The sequence below is a fragment of the Rutidosis leptorrhynchoides genome, chromosome 8 (assembly GCF_046630445.1).
Source record: "Rutidosis leptorrhynchoides isolate AG116_Rl617_1_P2 chromosome 8, CSIRO_AGI_Rlap_v1, whole genome shotgun sequence".
NCBI lineage: Eukaryota > Viridiplantae > Streptophyta > Magnoliopsida > Asterales > Asteraceae > Rutidosis > Rutidosis leptorrhynchoides.
The window spans coordinates 257,437,212-257,459,413 of NC_092340.1; the positions used below are offsets into that span (position 1 = coordinate 257,437,212).

At 34.3% G+C, this 22,202-nt stretch overlaps 2 protein-coding genes across 2 annotated transcripts; one reads left to right on the forward strand and one right to left on the reverse strand.

The window, feature by feature from the left end:
• The first annotated feature begins 6,101 nt into the window (after positions 1–6,101).
• Positions 6,102–10,740, forward strand: LOC139861475 (protein OBERON 4). Its single transcript, XM_071849867.1, has 2 exons — positions 6,102–9,479; positions 10,016–10,740. Exons 1-2 carry the CDS (start codon positions 6,509–6,511, stop codon positions 10,567–10,569), a joined length of 3,525 nt encoding a protein of 1,174 aa, XP_071705968.1. The 5' UTR covers positions 6,102–6,508; the 3' UTR covers positions 10,570–10,740.
• Positions 10,741–14,029: 3,289 nt separating this feature from the next.
• On the reverse strand, positions 14,030–14,374 carry LOC139864138 (uncharacterized). Its single transcript, XM_071852727.1, has one exon. It carries the CDS (start codon positions 14,372–14,374, stop codon positions 14,030–14,032), a length of 345 nt encoding a protein of 114 aa, XP_071708828.1.
• Positions 14,375–22,202: the final 7,828 nt, after the last annotated feature.

The following is a 22,202-nucleotide window of genomic DNA, read 5'->3' on the forward strand; positions in this document are numbered from 1 at the left end:
GTCGTCTTTTATATCGCATTCATAATAATGATAATAATATTAGTCATAATAGTTAGATGATACTAATATCAATTTTTAATGATAATTATACTAATAATAATTATTATTATAATAACCTTAATGATAATTCTAATAACTATTTTAATGATAATAATAATAAAAATAATAATAATAATGATAATATTAATAATGATAATAATAATAATAACAATAAAAATTCTTTTAATAATTATACTTATATTAAAAATGATAATATTAATAATCATAATATTAATAATACTTAATAGATAAAAATAGTAACGACGATAATAACGACGATAGTAATAATAATTATTTTAACAATAATACTAAAATTCAGTTGACTATAATTTCTAATCTGTTCATCGAAACCATTCGAGTTCTAAATGAAAAGTTCTTAATTTTTCGCTAACTTTCCAACGACATGCATATCTTATACCTTATCTTAACCGCATATGTAACTAATTCAGGATTCAACATAACCTATCTAATGGCAATATCTAAAGTACAAGCATGCATAATCCTATGTATTCGAGCACTAGTCAAGGATACACAATTAATATGTAAAAATTAAATTATGAGTGCTTACGTATCAATATTGAGATTCAATATTGCAGGAAAGGTGCGTAGTCGCAACGGAGATGATAAACACTAGATTGACCTCACGAGCATACCTATGAACCATACCCATCACCTCCATAGCTATAACCCATAATTTCCTTAGCCCTATCCTATTCGAAAACTCGTTTTGAAAATAACCTACTCATGACCTCGTCGTAGTATTTTATGTATAATACTACTAATAATAATAATATTAATAATAATAATAATAATAATAATAATAATAATAATAATAATATTATTATTAATCTTAATCTTAATAATAATAATAATAATAATAATAATAATAATAATAATAATAATAATATGTATGTGTAAGAATGCAAGAGAAACAGATATGCAAATGAACCAGACTTCGTGGCCTTCATAGAACCTTACACCCACATATACCCCATGCGATTGCATGGGGTTTCAACATTGTTTTCATGCGATTGCATGAAAGAAATTTCCAGCTTATATGCACTTAAACACGCTGCCGACACTCTTTTTTAATATTTAATATATTAATTATAAATTATTATTTAATCTATATAATTAATTATATATTATATTATATTTACGTGCATGGTAAAAATGTAATTTTTGTTCAAATGACACGTACGTTGTCACTCGACTCATGTACCACTTTCGGTTTTTCGAACACACTTTCGTACGTTTAAAAAACTAGCCTTTTACGTTACGCGATGTGTACTCTTATTAATAATTTGACTTACTCATAAATAAATTACCTTATAATAAATGTAACTTATCAAATTGAGCTTTGTGGTCATTTGCTTCTATAAATCAGTGGCTCGTTGTTTGTCAAAATATATTAGTTTAAATCAGGACGTTTTATGACTAAGTTAAAATATATTTATATTTTCATTTCGAAATATAAATTTGAACTATATATAATATATAGTTTTTCAAAAGTAATAATATTCAAATCTATATATCTTGAAATCGTTTAAATAATAAAAAATATTATTTCGTAACATTTGTATTTTTTAAAGTTAAAAATTGATATACTTTATTTATATAAAACGTTTACAAAGACATTTTAATATTCCAATTACTTTATATTCCAAATCATTTTATTACAAAGGTTATAATAGTAGAATTTGTTATGTCATAAGGCGTTCTTAAAAAGTCTATTATATCGAAATGACGTTTTCGTTTAAGTAAAAATCATATATAAATCATATCAGGTTTCAAGGTTTTAACTTCCAGTTTAATCATGACTCGTAGGATTAAGTCTAAAGAAAAATCAAACGTAAGGAATCATCTTAATGTAAAATGTCGATCTATTTAACTTGTCAATATCTATTCTCTAATTTCACTTTCACAATACCTAATATGAAGGTTAATTAATTTATCTTATCAAAAGTCACGAGGCAATTATTGTAAGGCATGTATTGGAATTTAACAGAAATTTCCACCAATCTGACTTGCTTTGTCCTTACTCGAAGATCACTTTACCATTTATTCCGAATATCATTAAAAAGGAAAGGTTTTTCTAAATCAAAGTGGACCTCTCAATAGAGACTCGAAATCATAATTCAATGTATTTGATATTTCAATCTTTTGATATTATCTTTTAATTCCATCGATAATTATTCTAAATATATTTTGAAACAAATACGTTTATGTAAAGTATTATACGTCTAATACTTTGTTAACGTTTTCAAGTTATAATATATATACATATACATATACATATATAATCATATCCGTTCATATAATGGTTCGTGAATCATTGGAATATGGTCGAGGTTAAATGAATGTATGAACACAGTTTAAAATTCTTGATATTTAATTTAATAAACTTTGCTTATCGTGTTGGAAACATATAAAGATTAAAGTTTAAATTTAGTTGGAAATTTCTGGGCCGTCACAGGGATCTCTTCTGTATGGGCCAGCACCAATAGATTTCTTCCTTTTAGGCTTTTGTGAAAGAACTTCTTCGACATTCACTTCTGGTGCATTCCCATACTTGACTGCTTTGTTGAAGAGTTCTTGAAGTTCAAGTTTCAGTGTATTTTTAATAGCACTTTTACCTTTATCAATGAAGTACTGCAGTATCTCTATCCATTCATTGAATCCAAAAGTTCTTAGATTCGTGTAATCTACCCTCTCATGAACATTGTTATCCCTGCTGATACTGAAGGAACTTTTTGTGCCTTTATGCACCTTGATGATCTTACCAGGGTTAGATCTTCTGGTCATCACATCAGTGTATTTACTCCTAAAGAAATGATCAGATAATTCTATTGTTCTTTCAGTTATGAGGCGTGACGCGTGGCTATCACGCGCGACGCATGCTATAGCATGGATTGTGAAATGGTGCCAATTTTGACCCGGAAGGCATTGTTGGTTCAAAACGTAGCATATTGATTGCTGGTCATTTTAGAACGGTTTATGCATCAAATATAATATGTTTAGACACCAAATAATTGGTGTTGGTGAATAAATTACATCCTCTCTTTCAACCTTTCCGACGACCTTCTCTTCTGCCATACTTCTCTACCCATTTTTCGACAAGCAGGCAGCGATTCGGTGCGTGGCCTGAGGGTTGTGATAACAGGGTCTCCGACATTTCTACCTCTCACGGCTGCTAGCGGTGGCTGGCGGCTGTTTGGAGGCTGGGGTCAGTCATTGGCTTTCTGTTTGATGGTTGTTGGTTGTTTAGTGGCTAACGGTAGCTGTTGGTTGCTACTGGAGGGCCATGAATGCTGTTGGCGGCGTCTGGAAGGTCTGATGCGACTAACGACTGTTGGCGGCTGGGCGTGCCGGAATTGTGGTTGTTTTAGAAAACTTAGAAAATTTCGATGAATTTGGACTTGATCTCTTTATGGCCCGTCTTAGCAAATGATTCTTTTTTGTTGTTGCACGGACGATCTCCTTCATTCCATTTGTCCCGTCGTTGTGTCTACTTAGGTCGGTTCGATGTTAATGATACGCATACCCGATTAGCTCGTGTAGCTCATCAAACATCATCGCTGAGTGAGCCAAGCATGATGCGCGCTAATATGATAAGCGCTATAGTCACTAAGCCGCGCTTTTTCCTCGTCAGCGCAATAGTGACGTATGCATGTCAGGCGATACTGTAGCTAGCAGGGGGTGTATGGTAGGCAAGAGTCAGATCTGACAAAACAGCTTTTACTTTTGTCGGACCAGCTCACTTACGAAAGTACTATTTGCAGGCCACGATCTTGCTAACACTATTACATGGCAATAGAAGACAAAAAGGATTGCCCTATAAATAATGGACTCGAATCCACGAAGCAGGGATCGGTTCTTGGAGAACTTACACACATACTATTTTAAGTATCCACGTACGGACCTTCCGCGCTATCTGAGATAGCGCAATTGTACTCGTGCTACTGGACTTAAAACATTTCACTAGGCACTCTTGATATACAGGTAACGTTCTATGAACATAAACCCTATAACCCAGCGCGAGCCATCATTGACCGGACTCCTCGCCGATGGTGGGTCTATGTTTAACCACCCCCGCTGAGATCCTCATCTCGCAGGGGGTTATTCACGGTACTCCGGACCGGAGAGTTAAACTCAGTTGGCCCTTAAATCCCCCTTCTTTGATGTCAGGCATGGACCGAACCCGACCCGATTATTCTATGCTTGTTCAGATGTCGTTGCCGGCGTAGTTGACTTTCTCAGCTTCAGGAAATTAGGTCTTGGGATTAGTGTTCTTGGTTTGCCCAATAGACGTGGCTGTTGTTTGACATTCGATGAGTGTAGGAAGCAGAGTTTGGGTACGAGTTCGAGGACCAAAAAAACCGTTATTCTTTTAGATTATTTTAGATTTTAGATTAAAATGAGTTCTTAAGTTTTTATTTCAGGCAAATTAAAAATTGTTCGAATTGTGTAATCGTCAATTATATTTTAGATATTTGTACGGTGGTGTTTATTTATGTTTGTGGTTAAGTTTCAATTGTAATTTGTTTCATTTGTGATAGGTTGCAATTGCTCACTCTTAATCTCGCGTATTGAAACGTAGTGTGAGCTTCAACGTTTAGGATCAGTCCTCTATTGTGTCTGTACAAGCAGTTCATCAGAATTGCTATCAGTTTGTAACCACCGGATCATTTGATCTTTTATATATATATATATATATATATATATATATATATATATATATATATATATATATATATATATATATATATATATATATGTATGCGGGATTGGGTATTGTTGTTGTTATATATATATATATATATATATATATATATATATATATATATATATTAATATTTTTGCAAAAAAAAAAACACTAAATGAGTGGTGTTGATTTCCAAGTGATGTACCATTTCATAATGGACATGTATGAAAGGTTGTAACACTTCATTGCACCTTTTGAATAATTATAAATAGAATTCTTCATGCATTGAAGAAAGGTTCCAGAATTTTGACATTTCTAAATCACTTTGAACATTCAAACTTACAGATTATATTTTCTACAATTACAATGAACAATTCCCTTTTGGTCAAGAAAGTTGTTCATACTAGCCTTATCCCAATATTGATTTCGTGTTACCCGTGACCAACTGGGTCGAAATACTTTATTGAGAAAGTGTTAACACGATTCTAGTATCAATCCGGTTACAGATTATCAACCCACCAATCTACATTTCTAATAATTTATGCTTTACATTTATGTTACGTTTTAAGTTTTACGTTTACGATTACCTTTACGTTTCAAGTTTTACGTTTACGATTTACGCTTTACGTATACCGTTTACGGTTTACATTTACGTTTTACGATTACGGTTTACGTTTTACTTTTGCGTTTACTTTTACATTTTACATTTGCATTGGTGTTCCTTTTACATGTAACGTTGTACAAATCTCGAATTTAAAAATCCCTAAACTAGATACATATTCAAATCCTGAATCCTGAGATTTTTAAAACCCCTTAAAATATCGAATCCTAAAATATTAAGTTCGAGCAATTCTGAAATTTTAAGTTCTCGAACTAAATGACACCTAAATTTGGATCACGTGTCACATTTTTTTTTTTTTTTTTTTTTTGGTAATCAAGAACGAATTTGAATTTGAATAACTGATTCGAATACACTGGAAATGCAACGTGTGGTAAGCATGTAACAAAGGTCAAGCCAATAGACCAATAAATCTCATTCGTTGAAACAAGGTAGACTTTTGAGAATTCTCTACTTGGTAATTTTTTATATATTTATTCGTCGTTAGTTGTACTACTTGAGATCAAATCTGACGTGGATATGCGTGACCCTTGTCTTTTCATTTTTCAACCTTCTCGTTGACTAAACATTAGTATTTCCCCTTCTAACTTACGCCGTCTAAGCGCACTACACCCACTCTCTTCCAAAGGTCTAACTAGGCGCACTACGCACCTTGCGTAAACTAGTCTCCCTTCTCTTTATTTTCTCCTCAGTTAAAAGCAAACGTTGACTGAAAATAATATAAAACTCACACAAATATCGCAGGATTCGCACCTTCACCGACGGTATCGTCTGTGATATCTCCGACCGATGCTTTTATCCTTTTGTATATTTATTAATTGAATCTGTGCTCTGTTCATGTATCTATTTGTTTGTATCTATATGTTAAGTTAGGGTTTTTAAATTAACTGTACGAGAACGGAGAACTTGCATTTGTGGCTGTAAGTCGTTAATAGTTGTTTATGCTGCTCGATTTAGATATTTAATATGAGATGTTGAGATCTGTTTGCTGTAATGGAGTTCAATTTGTAATTTATGAGCTAAAATCTAGGGTTTCTGAAAGTGCTGTTTGGTAATTTGCAGCTTCTAGTAATTGGTGAAGTTTGGTTTATTATTAAATAAATTAAATTAGTTGTTTTCTTGTTGTGGCTGTTGTTGATTAAAGTATGAAGAGATTGAAATCTAGTGATGATGTTAATTCGTATGGAGGTGAAAAAGGTGTGTTTAAGGATTGGGGAAGGAAGGATGATGATGGTTTGAATATGCATCAGTCTTCTTCATCTCACAGGAGTTTTCATTACAACTCTGAGAGTGGGAAGAAAGGTTTATCGTCTTCATCTTCTTCACGGTATGAACGTGTAGAAGATGATCGTAAAAGGCTGATTCGGAAGAGGTCTGATTATGATGTTGATAGTTACGAGAGGAGAAAAAGTCACGATCGGTATAGAGATAGGGATAGAGATAGGGATCGTAATGAAAGGGGGATATTGAGTTCGTCGCCTCGTGCGGGTGGATATGGTAGTGATAGGATCCATAGATCTGAAAGCTTTTCAGGGCCGAGGAGAGATTTTCCTAAGGGGTTCAGATCGGAGAGAGATCGGCCTCGGAGAGAGGGAAGTGTTTCTTCGTGGCGGCAGTTTGGTAGTTGTAAAGAAGTTGATGAATCCGGGAAGAGTGTTGGTGAGTTTGTTAAAGGAAGTAAGGCGGTTTCGGAAGAAGTTGGTAATGTGAGGTCTCCACAACTGGGGAAAGATGTTAAGTCACCTGCAGGTAAAGATATGGATCAAGGATCGAAAAGTGGTTATGATGTTGTCAGAGTAAGTAAGGCGGCGTCGGAAGAAATTAGTAATGTAAGGTCCCCGCAGGGTGTGCGAGATGCAAAGTCACCAGCTTGGTCAAAGGAGTCTGTAAGTGGTCAATCAAAGAGTGAAAGTATTCAAGCAGAAAGTGGAAATAATAGTGAACGAGAAGAAGGGGAGCTTGAACCTGATCCTCATCCTGATACTGCAGAACGGAATGACACAGCTGATGGTTTACCTTCTGATGTTGGAAAACATGTTGATGGCAATTGTTTAGAAGATAGGACAAGGATGATGTCGAAAGAGGAAATAAAGTCTGAGCGAAAGTGTGAGAAGGCTAATGTTGAAGAAGTAAAAAATCTTAAAGAAGCAACTAGCACTGTTGATAAATTATCTTCTTCGGAGGATTCATCGACTCAAAGAATAGGTGAAAACGAAACTGCAATTCCATTGTCATCAGATGTTGAAAAGAAGGATGCAAAACAAATTCAAGATGATATTGCTCAAAAAGAGGAAGATAGGCATGTTTCTGAAAGTTCCAATCCCGGTGAAATAACACCAAAACTAGAAAATGATACCAAATGTAAAGTCAAAGTGGAGAGTAATAATATGACGACGAGTACGCATTTACAGGTAGTAGAAAGTGCAGAACGAAATGATACATCTGGAGCTTTTAATCATTTACTAGTGACGAAAGAATTGACTCAGAATTTCAAGGATAAGGGAAAAAGTGTGACTGTTTCGGTTTCCAGTGGCGGCGATGAATCAAACGGCTTCTTAACTAGCAAGGAAATTGACTTGCACGGACCAAGCAAAAGGGGTTTCGACTTGTTCTTCATGGATCCTGTTAAAAAGACCGAAAGTAATGACCAAAAAGGAGTAAACAAACCGAAAGATGAGAAACTTTCTTTGGAACCACTTGAACTGTCTCTTCGTTTACCAAGTGTTCTTCTTCCTATTGGGGTTACCCAACCGGCTCAGGGCCCAGATTCACCAAGTATGGATATGAGCATCCAATCTCAAGCTAGCTCTTTTCAAACAAGTTCTGATGGATTCACAAGATCTTTTTCGGGTTCACAACACTTCACTCATAATCCTAGCTGCTCGTTGACCGAGACTTCATTTGACTTTGAACAATCAGTTAAAAGTCGTCCGTTGTTTCAAGGTGTGAACTGGCAGGCTCAGTCTTCAGACGACCAGAAAAATGCAGAACCATCGATGCATCTTTCAAATGGAAATGGCGTCGTTCCAAATGCTCAGTCTTTACAGTTACATAGTGCTAGAGTTGCAGAAGGAAGTTATAAAACACCTCTCGTATTTGAAAGACAGCTAAGCAGTAATAATAATAACAATAAGCAGCCTTCGGGATCTATCTCGAGACACCAAAATGATATCAGATCTCCAACACAAAGTGTTGGATCTCATGATACTGGTTCAGATTATTATAAAGATAGAAAGCGTGTTACGAGAGAGGTTATTGGTACTTCAAGTAAGAGTATTGTTCCAACCGACATGGTTGAATCTCTTCTTGCAATGGTGGTATCCGACCCGTTACACACTGTGGCTCGAATATTAAATGAAATGCCTGCACCTTCTCTTACAAGTTTAAAAGAGTTGGCCCGTGATGTTATCTTGAACTCGAGTAGACGAAGACAATTTTCAGCATTTCGTAAAGCACTTGAAAAGAGGTCAGATATTACTCTAGAAACATTACCAAAAGCCCATAGTGTGCAAGTTGAGATACTGGTGGCTTTAAAAACTGGTATTCAAGATTTCCTCCTCACAAATTCAGACACGTCAGCATCTGATTTGGCTGAAATATTTTTGAACTTAAGATGTAGAAATCTCATGTGTCGAAGCTACTTACCCGTTGATGAATGTGAATGCAAAATCTGTGTGCAGAAAAAAGGTTTTTGCAGTGCTTGCATGTGTCTAATATGTTCAAAGTTTGATATGGCTTCTAATACATGTAGTTGGGTAGGATGTGATGTATGTCTGCATTGGTGTCACACTGGTTGCGGCTTACGAGAATCTTATATTAGAAATGGTCGAAGTGCAAATGGTGCGTTAGGTCAAACCGAGATGCAGTTTCATTGTGTTGCTTGTGGTCACCCTTCAGAAATGTTTGGGTTTGTTAGGGAGGTTTTTCAAAATTTTGCTAAAGGATGGACTGTTGAAACACTTGCAAATGAGCTTGAATATGTTAGAAAGATTTTTTCTGGTAGTGATGATATTCGAGGAAAACGCCTTCATGAAATCGCTCATCAGATGCTGACTAGATTGTCAAACAAATCGGATTTTCATCAAGTACGAAGCTATATAATGAGTTTCTTTATGGGTAAGCTTTCTTTGATCCATATAAGTGTGTTGTGTTTTATGCTTTCCTACTATAAATTTCATTTATTTATTTTGTATTAAATAGTTAGGAGTGTTTGGTAGCGGACGTGATTATCTGATTATTTCAATCATAAGTCACATTTAACCAGTTTTTAGCAGTGTTGTAAAAATCTCTTTCTAATGCTGATTACTCATTTTTAGAAACCTGCCGATCCGATTATCCAGAATCTGAGTAATTAAATGGCCAACCTCAGTTAATGGGTCAATGTCGGATTTAGTCGGTTAAAATCGGTCAAAGTTAATAGTGCTCAACAAATCATTTAGTCCTTTAACAACCTCAGATTAACCAAATCTGACAAACATGCGAACAGCTGCTAATCTTATTGTCACATCTCTTTTCTTACGACTGATTTTTAAATATTTAATGTTACTTAAATCACTTAATAACAAGTACTGGTTCAATTCTCTAGTTTAGGTCTATTTGGCTCTCACAAAAGGGCATATTATATTTCTCACTGAACTGGTTACTGATTACAGATGATGACGCTTTCAAGTCGGACAATATTCAAATCTCGCATGAGAAGGTAGTAAAGCAAATTCTCGGTGAACAAAGTAACAATAATTCCATTTCCAAAAGCAGCCAAGAAGCTTCAATGTGGATGAAATCTGCTTACGCAGATAGGCCTATCCAGTTACAAACCCAAACCAACAGCTCAGATTTACATCGGGTCGCTCCATCGGTTCCAATTGAACCCGTTTTTGATGAGTTGGATGGCATTGTAAGGATCAAACTGGCAGAGGCTCAGATGTTTCAAATGCGCGCAGATGATGCAAGACGAGAAGCTGAAGGTCTGAATCGCATTGCACAGGCAAAAAGCAAGAAAATTGATGAAGAGTATGCAAGTCGGGTGACAAAGTTACTTTTATCAGAGGCAGAGGAAAATAGAAGACAAAAATTGGAAGAACTTCAAGTACTTGAAAATGCTCATCAGGAATATTTTAACATGAAGGTTAGGATGGAAAGTGAGATTAAAGATTTGCTTTTAAAGATGGAAGCCACAAAACGTAACTTCAGCTCGGGAGCAATGTAGGTTCTTACTTTTATTGTTTACCAGTTTAGGTCTCCGAAATTAGATTTCGGTAATTTAGATGCTGCTTCTAAAAACAGACTGTACAGAGAATGCACTTTTTATGTTAGGTATATTTCATGTTAAATTGGCACATGCTTTTTATCATAATATATGCACAACTCTATTATCAAATCTGAGGCTCTTTGTTTTTTTTTTTTAGTTAAGAAATGAAGTTGAATTTTTTTGAAAAAGATGAGTGTAGGGGTTGACTAGCATTGTATATGCACAGTGATGTGATGATGGCAGAAGGTAGTGGTAGTGGTAGTGGTAGTGGTAGTGGTAGTGGTAGTGGTAGTGGTAGTGGTAGTGGGAAATAAGGAGCATGACACTATTGATGTGGTGTCTGGTGATGGGAGAAGGCTTTGGTAGCAATTGGAACTTTTCTCTCTTTTTGTAGTTTCTTTGGAACGGCAGAAGATTTTATTAAGATAAAAAAATCATAGCAAGAAGTTAGAAAAAAAATAACGTGCAACAAAACTTGCATAGTGTCCAATGGGTTTTGTAACCACACGGACCAATTAATCCTAGCTTTTTTGTATCTAGAGAATAACCAAAAGAAAGACGTAATACAACAACAACAATACCCAATCCCACAGAAGTAGGGTATGGGGAAGGTAGGGTGTAGACAATCATTCCTCGTACCCTAGATTAGAAGGAAGTCACTACTTCACCCTCGGGTATAGAACCCGCGACTAGATCAGGTCTTCTCTCCCTCTACTCTAGAAGCAAAAGAGATTGCTTCCTAAAGGACCTCCGGCCAGAAATGCTCATACAAACAAAAAAGTGAGGGCAAATGATACGTACCTGTAAGAGTTAAGTGTGCCTAGGAAGATGCAACCATACAAAGTAGCCATAAAAAGAGGACACATATAGCAAGTAAAGCATAACAATAGGACAAATAGCATGGATAATATAGTGCGCAGAGCCATGTAATTTCAAGTAGGCCTACAAACAAGCAGAATAAACACCCACCCGCCCGCACACCCACACACCCAGAAACACATATACACATACACATACACACACACATATATACCCACACACACATATCGGCAGGTATAAATCCCAATAGATAAACAAATATACATAAAGGTATTTTCATAGATATATATACCTAAGTAAAGATACAGACATACATTTATACAAACATACATACAAACATACATACATACATACGCCTAGATTCATGCACATAGATACATACACATAAGCATATAAAAAACCCATACCTAAACACATATACGTATAGATACATTCGTAGATATAACCTAATTACATTCACTTAGATACATCCATATATATATATATATATATATATATATATATATATATATATATATATACAAATATAGGTACAAACATATACATAGGTACAGATACATGCATGCATACATACACCTAAATACATGCACTTAGATACATACACACATACATATATAGAAACAAATATATACATATGTATATAACCTAAAAACATATACATAGCTACCACGGCATATACACGTATACCTATATACATATGTACATGAACCTATACGCAGATACATATACAGACCATCGAATAACATGTGGATATGACGGAGAAATATAAAAACTATTACGTACAACTATGCAGGTAAAACCAATTATCATGTAGATGGATATATAGAGTGTAGCTATAGAAAGTATAGTTGTAGTTATATATGCGTTGTAAAATAAATTTATACTACGCTTCGTCGAAAAAAAAAAAAAAAGGTTCATGCACCTATATTTTAGTTCTAATATGCCTAAAAAATAAAAGAAACTTACTCGATTATACTAATTCTACTCCTCCACAAGTTCCTATCAGAAGTCATTTTCTCCGTCAGTAGAAGCTCTTTCATGTCAAGCTTCAATCTATCCTCCATCCTACGTTTGGGTCTACCCCTCCTCCTTACGCCCCCAACAACGAGGGTCTCGACTCTCCTAACCGGGGCTAAAAGTGGGCGCCTCATAACATGCCCGAACCATCTAAGTCGTCCCTCCCTTAGCTTGTTAGTAATATTTCCAACTTCCAAGTTCTCCCTAAAAACTCCATTTGGTATCATATCAAGCATGGTCTTACCGCACGTCCACCTAAGCATCCTCATTTCTTCCACCTCCATCCTCCTCTCTTGGGCTTTCGTCATTGGCCAACACTCTGAGCCGTACAACATGGCTGGTCTGATTGCCACCTTGTAGAATTTCCCTTTCAATTTAAGGGGTACCTTCTTGTCGCACAACACCCCTTTCGCTGCCCTCCACTTCAACCATCCTACCCGTATACGATGCGTCACATCCTCATCTATCCTTCCCGATTCGTGAAGTATCGAGCCTAAATATCTAAAGGACTCTTGTGGAGGTAAAATCTGGTCCCCAATTCGGACATCCACTATATCCTCTTGTTCTTCTACGCTCGTCTTGAAATCGCATCTAAGGTACTCCTATTTAAGTCTGCTAATTCGTAGGCCATTTGATTCTAGGGCGATCCTCCATTGCTCTAGCCTTCTGTTAAGCTCATCCTGGGAATCCGAAACTAATACAATATCGTCGGCGAATATTAGGCACCATGGGATGTTATCTTGTATCCTTCGAGTTAGTTCGTCTAGGATCAAAGCGAAAAGATAAGGGCTAAGGGTTGATCCCTGATGTAAACCTACCTCTACCGGAAGAAAGACGTAATAATGTTATGTAAAACATGAACAATTTTGAAGCTAGGATCCTTAAAGATGTAGCAATTTCGAAGCCGCCAAATGTTCCAAAGAGAAGAAAAGAAGATACTACTCATAACTAACCGTTTCTTTCCGTGAATAGGCAAACTGTTAAACCAAGACCACATGTCGTCCATCGAGTTCCAAATCAGAATAACAATGCCAATCCATGAACCAATGTTAGCCCATATTTGTCAACTAATATCACAAGCAGCAAACACATGAAATTCTGTTTCTGGATTCACTTCGCACCACACACATGAAAGATTGGGGAGCAAAACACCCTTAAGCACAAGATTATCTTTTGTAGCAAGACGATGCATCTTTAATCGCCAAATAAAAATGTTGATTTTAATCGGAAAATGAGAGTACCATACCGTTGGATGAGCATAAGAGGCTAACGAATGTTGGTCAATCATAACTCTTGCTTCTGCAACATTGAAAATATCCAATGAATTAAGTATGATATACCACCGAGATGAATATCGTAAGAATTAAGTATATGTCTCCAATTTATCCAATGAATTTTTCTAGCATTATCCTTACCCCCCAAAAGAACGAGGCATGCAAAGAATCCATCGATCTAATAACGTTAGACGGAGCTTTGAATAACGACATGTAATAAGTTCCAAGACCGTCGAGAACCGATTTGATCAATGTAAGACGACCACCAAAAGATAACATATTTGCCTTCCACGAAGTAAGACGTTTCTTTATTTTTGCAATGACCGGACCCAATTGGCCGCTTTTGACATGTTAAGGCCTACAGGAAGACCTAAAAAATGGAAAGGTAAAGATGCATTTGAACATCCCATGATCCCGGAAAGACGAGCCACTTCACGCTCGTGAACACCAATACCGAAAAGATTGGACTTACGGAGGTTTATTATCAGACCCGACACCGCAAAAAAGCATCCGAGAAGCGTAACTAGATTCAAGGCATTTGTATCATCCCACTCACCTACAAAAATAGCATCATCAACAGAAATACAGTGAGAAACAAGCTCCCCACACTGATTATTCCCTACGCGAATGCCTTTAAACGCCGAGTTACACATGGCGTCTTTCATCGCAGCAGAAAGGCCCTCCATTCCAATTAAGAACAGGAAGGGGGATAAGGGATCTCCTTGGCGAAGCCCACGTCCTATTTTGAATTCAGACGACGGGCTGCCATTGAGAAGGAGGGAGGCGCAAGAAGACGTGAGACAAGCTCATATCCAACTAATCCATTTCGCATTAAAACCGAGGTTAGAGAGCATAGAAAAAATATACTCCCAATGAATAGAGTCAAAAGATTTGTCGAAATCAACCTTGAACAACATTGCCTTTTTATGTCTCTTTTTACACCATCCAACGACCTCATTGATAATGAGAGGACCGTCCAGGATTTGACGTCCTCTAATGAAAGCTGTTTGCTCGGGACTGATAATGTCATCAATAACCTGTGTCAACCTGTTTGCGAGAAGCTTAGCAATAATTTTGTACTGAATACCAATAAGACTGATCAGTCTGTAGTCTTGGACATAGATCGGATTTTCTTTTTTCGGGATCAGAGAAAAAAACGAGGCGTTGCCCACGAGGAATACGACAACTATTATCGAAGTCAAGAACCATGCTATAAATGTCATCTTCAATCATATCCCAAAAATATTTAATGAATCTGAAAGAAAAGCCGTCCGGTCCAGGCGCTTTATCACAACCACAAGACCAAACCGCGTCTTTAATTTCTTCTTTAGAGAACGGTGAGCTCAAGAAGATAGACTTGGCACCAGAAAGCTTCTTCAAATTGCTACTAGGAGTAGCAACAGTAGCACAACTCCCATGTGCAAATTTATCCGAAAAGAATTTAAGGAAAATGTCTTTGACTCTTCTTTTTTTTGGGCCATGTTTGCAATAATCGCCAAGTCTTTAAGGATTTTGATTCTTGTACTAGCAAGAGTAGAAGGGTTAGTAGCATTACAAATTCCAGCGTCTACATCTTGAAGTTGCGACATAAGAGAAATTTTATCAATAACAGCCTTCGATCGCGATTTAATACTCCATTCTTTCAGCGCCAATTTCACTCTTTTAAGCTTATCTTTGAATTTAATTTGTGGGTTTGAGCTTAAATAAACATCCGTTTTGTTCCACGTTGATTTCACCGTCTCTTCAAATCCTTCGATCTCAAACCAAGACTTGAACAACTTAAACGGAGTGCGACCGTAATCCCGAACCTCGTTGCAAAGCAAAATAGGACAATGATCGGACCAAAGATTAGTGAGAATAGAGCCCACCAATTTTGGAAACGAGTTTAATAAACCATTAGAAGCAAGAAACCGGTCTAACTTGGAACGTCTGGTGAATGATTTGTTGGCTCTTGTGTATGATCTACCATCGAGATGAATATCCACCAGACAGCCTGTTGGTTCAGTGTGCACGTCATAATACAAATCTATACTACCGATTATATACAGGCCGATGGGGTCACACACTTTATCATTTAGACACCAATTATTATATATTGTTGATACATAATTTATAACCTATAATTTAAAAAAAAACATTATTTAATTAAATATGATTTAATTAAATTTATTAAAGAAATAGTTTGATTTAAAAGATAAATATGATATGATTTAAATAAGATCTAAATATTATATCATCTTTTAATTGATACGTCCAAAACTTGAGACATAAATGATTTTATGGAGATTTGATTCCCAAATATTTAAATAAAATATGTTTGGCAGTAATTTTGGGGATAGACAATCAAAATGGATTCAAGGTCATTTTCATACTTTAGAATTTGATAATAATATTTCCATTAGTGAAGTATATTTTAATCATTAAAATCATTATATATACAATGAAAAAGTATGCATATCAGTGAGTGAGAGATAAGGAATAAAAAAGAACAAAATTGATGGTCCTTGTTCTTTTGAGATGTACACCGAGCAATACAAAGAAAAGGATTTCAATATCATAAAACTCAATCATTATTGAGCATAAAAGTTATAGCAACAATAAGGAGTTCGGGATGTTTTGGTTTTCAATCGAGAGCAAACAAAAGAAACAAATAGTTTTCTTTTTATTTCTTTTTAATCATTCATAAAACAATATGGGATATTGTTTTCGAGTTATACGGACTAGCATCCGGTCGGTGTTGTTTGACATGCTGTGTGGATCAACCATAGAGATATTCATACTTTTGAATATATGTTTCAACCTACATGTGGATATCTACTCGTTAAAGGTATATCTAAACTCTTCTTTGTGAATTATTTACTTGACAATTATTAGTGGTGTAATTGGATCTTGTTGGGATCGTTAATCGTGTGAATGTTCTACATAAAAGTTTATAATAAAATAAATGATGTTTATTTTAATGTTAATAAAATAAAATGTCCTGTTCATATTGATTATAAACTTTCCATATTAATTGATTTCGTCGCGAGGTTTTGACCTCTATATGAGACTTTTTTCAAAGACTGCATTCATTTTTAAAAAACCATAACCTTTATTTTATCTATAAAGGTTTAAAAAGCATTACGTAGATTATCAAATAATGATAATCTAAAATATACCGTTTACACACGACCATTACATAATGGTTTACAATAAGAATATATTACATCAAAAATAAGTTTCTTGAATGCAGTTTTTACATAATATCATACAAGCATGGACTCCAAATCTTGTCCTTATTTTAGTATGCAACAGCGGAAGCTCTTAATAATCACCTGAGAATAAACATGCTTAAAACGTCAACAAAAATGTTGGTGAGTTATAGGTTTAACCTATATATTATCAAATTATAATAATAGACCACAAGATTTCATATTTCAATATACATCCCATACATAGAGATAAAAATCATTCATATGGTGAACACCTGGTCCCGACATTAACAAGATGCATATAAGAATATCCCCATCATTCCGGGACATCCATCGGACATGATATAAAACTCGAAGTACTAAAGCATCCGGTACTTTGGATGGGGTTTGTTAGGCCCAATAGATCTATCTTTAGGATTCGCGTCAATTAGGCGTGCACTAATTCTCAAAATTAGTGATGTTCCCTAATTCTTAGGCTACCAAGCAAAAAGGGGCATATTCGGCTTCGATCATTCAACCATAGAAAGTAGTTTCATGTACTTATATCTATTTTGTAAAACATAAAGCTGCATGTATTCTCATCCCAAAAATATTAGATTTTAAAAGTGGGACTATAACTCACTTTCACAGATTTTTACTTCGTCGGGAAGTAAGACTTGGCCACTGGTCGATTCACGAACCTATAACAAATATGTACATATATATCAAAGTATGTTCAAAATATATTTACAACACTTTTAATACATTTTTGATGTTTTAAGTTTATTAAGTCAGCTGTCCTCGTTAGTAACCTACAACTAGTTGTCCAAAGTTAGATGTACAGAAATAAATTGATATATATTATCTTGAATCAATCCACGACCCAGTGTATACACGTCTCAGGCTAGATCACAACTCAAAGTATATATATTTTTAGAATCAACCTCAACCCTGTATAGCTAACTCCAACATTACTGCATATAGAGTGTCTATGGTTGTTCCAAATAATATATATACATGGGTCGATATGATATGTCAAAATATTTGCATACGTGTCTATGGTATCCCAAGATCACATAATATATTAGAATACATGTATAATACAATATAAGTTAGCTAGGATATGATTAATATAGATTTGTTACAATATTTCCCGTAGCTACAATAATCAAAAAATATGCAATCTTATTTTACCCATAACTTATTCGTTTTAAATCCGTTTTGAGTGAATAAAATTGCTATGGTTTCATATTGAACTCTATTTTATGAATCTAAACATAAAAAGTATAGGTTTATAGTCGGAAATATAAGTTACAAGTCATTTTTGTAAGAGGTAGTCATTTCAGTCGAAAGAACGACGTCTTGATGACCATTTTGAAAAACATACTTCCATTTTGAGTTTAACCATGATTTTTGGATATAGTTTCATGTTCATAAGAAAAATCATTTTCTCAGAAGAACAACTTTTAAATCAAAGTTTATCATAGTTTTAATTATCAAACCCAAAACAGCCCGCGGTGTTACTACGACGGCGTATGTCCGGTTTTACGGTGTTTTTCATGTTTCCAGGTTTTAAATCATTAAGTTAACATATCATATAGATATAGAACATGTGTTTAGTTGATTTTAAAAGTCAAGTTAGAAGGATTAACTTTTGTTTGCGAACAAGTTTAGAATTAACTAAACTATGTTCTAGTGATTTCAAGTTTAAACCTTCGAATAAGGTAGTTATATATATATGAATCGAATGATGTTATGAACATCATTACTACCTCAGGTTTTGTGGATAAACCTACTGGAAATGAAAAAAATAGATCTAGCTTCAAAGAATCCTTGGATGGCTTGAAAGTTCTTGAAGCAGAATCATGACACGAAAACAAGTTCAAGTAAGATTTTCACTCGAAATAAGATTGTTATAGTTATAGAAATTGAATCAAATTTTGAATATGAGTATTACCTTGTATTAGAAAGATATCTTACTGTAAATAAGAAAGATTTCTTGAGGTTGGATGATCACTTTACAAGATTGGAAGTAAGCTAGCAAACTTGGAAGTATTCTTGATTTTATAAAACTAGAACTTATAGAATTTATGAAGAACACTTAGAACTTGAAGATAGAACTTGAGAGAGATCTTAGATGAAAAAAATTGAAGAATGAAAATGTTTGTAGGTGTTTTTGGTCGTTGGTATATGGATTAGATATAAAGGATGTGCAATTTTGTTTACATGTAAATAAGTCATGAATGATTACTAATATTTTTGTAATTTTATGAGATATTTCATGCTAGTTGATAAATGATGGTTCCCACATGTGTTAGATGACTCACATGGGCTGCTAAGAGCTGATCATTGGAGTGTATATATCAATAGTACATACATCTAAAAGCTGTGTATTGTACGAGTACGAATACGGGTGCATACGAGTAGAATTGTTGATGAAACTGAACGAGGATGTAATTGTAAGCATTTTTGTTAAGTAGAAGTATTTTGTTAAGTGTCTTGAATTCTTTCAAAAGTGTATGAATACATATTAAAACACTACATGTATATACATTTTAACCGAGTCGTTAAGTCATCGTTAGTCGTTACATGTAAATGTTGTTTTGAAACCTTTAGGTTAACGATCTTGTTAAATGTTGTTAACCCAGTGTTTATTATATCTAAAGAGATGTTAAATTATTACATTATCATGATATTATGATATATTAATATATCTTAGTATGATATATATACAGTTAAATGTTGTTACAACGATAATCGTTACATATATGTCTCGTTTCGAAATCATTAAGTTAGTAGTCTTGTTTTTACATATGTAGTTCATTGTTAATACAATTAACGACATGTTTACTTATCATTTATCATGATTAAACATAGTGTATCAATATCTTAATATGATTCATATGTATTTAGTAAGACGTTGTTATAACGATAATCGTTATATATATCGTTTCGAGTTTCTTAATTCAATAAACTCAATTTTATGTATACAACTCATTGTTAAAATACCTAATGAGATACTTACTTATCATAATATCATGTTAACTATATATATAATCATATATATGTCATCATATAATTTTTACAAGTTTTAACGTTCGTGAATCACCGGTCAACTTGGGTGGTCAATTGTCTATATGAAACTGATGTGTCGCGAGGTGTATATAAAATAGTTATTAATTTTAGCAGGAAATACTATTAAATACGATACAATTTTACACAAGATATTTATTTATTTAGAGAATGGATATACTTAAACCTTGCTACAACACTTATAGGCAGTGTACCTAATCGTACAGTAGTGTAGTTTTTAGTAAGTCCGGTTCGTTCCACAGGGAAAATCTTTAAACAAAGCTTAACGCTATATTAGTTTACTTTTATAAAAATACAAATATATATATAAGTAATATTATTATTATAAAGGGGAGTTTTTACCGTTTAATGACCGGTTTATCGATTTTAAAACTTTAGTCGCAGTTAAAACCAAATGTAAAATATTAAAAATAAATACAAGGCTTAAATTAAAGCGTAAAGTAAATAACGATAATGAAATTGCGAATAATAAAAGTGCGATAAAATAAACTTGCGATAATTAGAAGTGCAATTAAATATAAAATAAAGGAAATAAAATATGAAATAAATTAATTATGCTTATTTAAACTTCCGTAATCATGATGTTTGACGTGTTGATTTTTGTTTTATGCCCATGGGTTAATTGTCCTTTGTCCTGGATTATTTAATATGTCCGTCTGGTTTTTGTCCATAACAGTCCATCAGTCATAAATATAAAGTGCGAGTAACCTCGTCAAATTATCCTTATACCCGAAGTTAAATATTCCAACTAATTGGGGACTTAAACTGTAACAAGATTTTAATACTTTGTTTAATAATTACACCAGGATGTCAACTGAGTGTAACCCAAGGTTTTAATATTTTGTTATCAATTATACCAAGTATCCTTGTACATAATTTCACCTCTGTTTTAATTATTCTAGTGGCTATTAATCCATTCCCGTGTCCGGTTAAATGAACGATTATTCGTACATATAAATACCCCGCCCATCGTGTCCGATCGAGTGTATATGGTAATTTATAGGGACGCCCAATTGTCAATCTTTATATTATCATTAACAAACTATCATTTAGTTAAACAAATATTAAGCCCATTAATAGCCCATAGTCAAATTTCCACAAGTGTCCTTTTTTTGTCCAAACCCCAATTATGGTACAAAGCCCAATTACCCAATTTTAGTAATTAGCCCAACATCATGATTACTTCGGATTAAATAAGCATAATAATAACTTAGCTACGAGACATTAAATTAAAAAGGTTGAACATAACTTACAATGATTAAAAATAGCGTAGCGTTACACGGACAGAATTTCGACTTACACCCTTACAACATTCGCTAACATACCCTTATTATTAGGATTAAAATTAAAATTAAAATTAAAATTAAAATATAAATATAAATATATACGATATAGATAGAGAGATGGATATATGTTGGATGAAAAATGATCAGAATTCGGTTGGCTTTATAGGGAATTGCAGAATTTGGGGCTCCGCGACTCGCGGCTCTTTTTGCCTTCAAACTCCGCGAGTCGCGGAGTTTGTAAATACAGCTCACACAATTTGGAGTCTTTCTTGCCGACGGTTTTTATTTATTTATATAATATATAAATAATTATAAGAATTATTTAAATATTATATTATATTTATGTGCATAGTTGACTTGTAATTTTTAGTCCGTTGCGTCGAGCGTTGAGAGTTGACTCTGGTCCCGGTTTCGGATTTTCGAACGTCCTTGCGTACAAATTTATATTTTGTACTTTGCGTTTTGAATCTTGTACTCTTGTAATTTCGAGACGTTTCTTATCAATAATTGGAACCTCTTTGATTGTCTTTTGTACTTTTGAGCTTTTTGGTCGTTTGCGTCTTCAATTCGTCGAATCTGTCTTTTGTCTTCACCTTTTATTATTTAAACGAATATCACTTTTAAATAGAACAATTGCAACTAAAAGCTTGTCTTTCTTGAGGAATAATGCTATGAAATATATGTTCGTTTTTAGCATTATCAAATATTCCCACACTTGAGCGTTGCTTGTCCTCAAGCAATATCGTCTTGAAATACTAGAATCACTTCTTTATTCTTCACACTTTGTACATCAGTGATTTCTATACGGCGGTATAAACAATGGTAGTAACGATATGGTTTACAGTCCCACATGACTATAAAAATTTAGATCCATTAAGGAAATTGGATCTTTATGAAAACATTTGATCTTTTGAAAATTAAATCTAGTTTTT

Excerpts from the sequence above, each read along its gene's own strand:
- LOC139861475 (XM_071849867.1), top strand. The coding sequence starts at position 6,509 with ATGAAGAGATTGAAATCTAGTGATGATGTTAATTCGTATGGAGGTGAA. Across the intron at positions 9,480-10,015 it reads TATAATGAGTTTCTTTATGG|ATGATGACGCTTTCAAGTCG; the intron begins GTAAGCTTTCTT and ends TACTGATTACAG.
- LOC139864138 (XM_071852727.1), bottom strand. The coding sequence starts at position 14,374 with ATGTGTAACTCGGCGTTTAAAGGCATTCGCGTAGGGAATAATCAGTGT.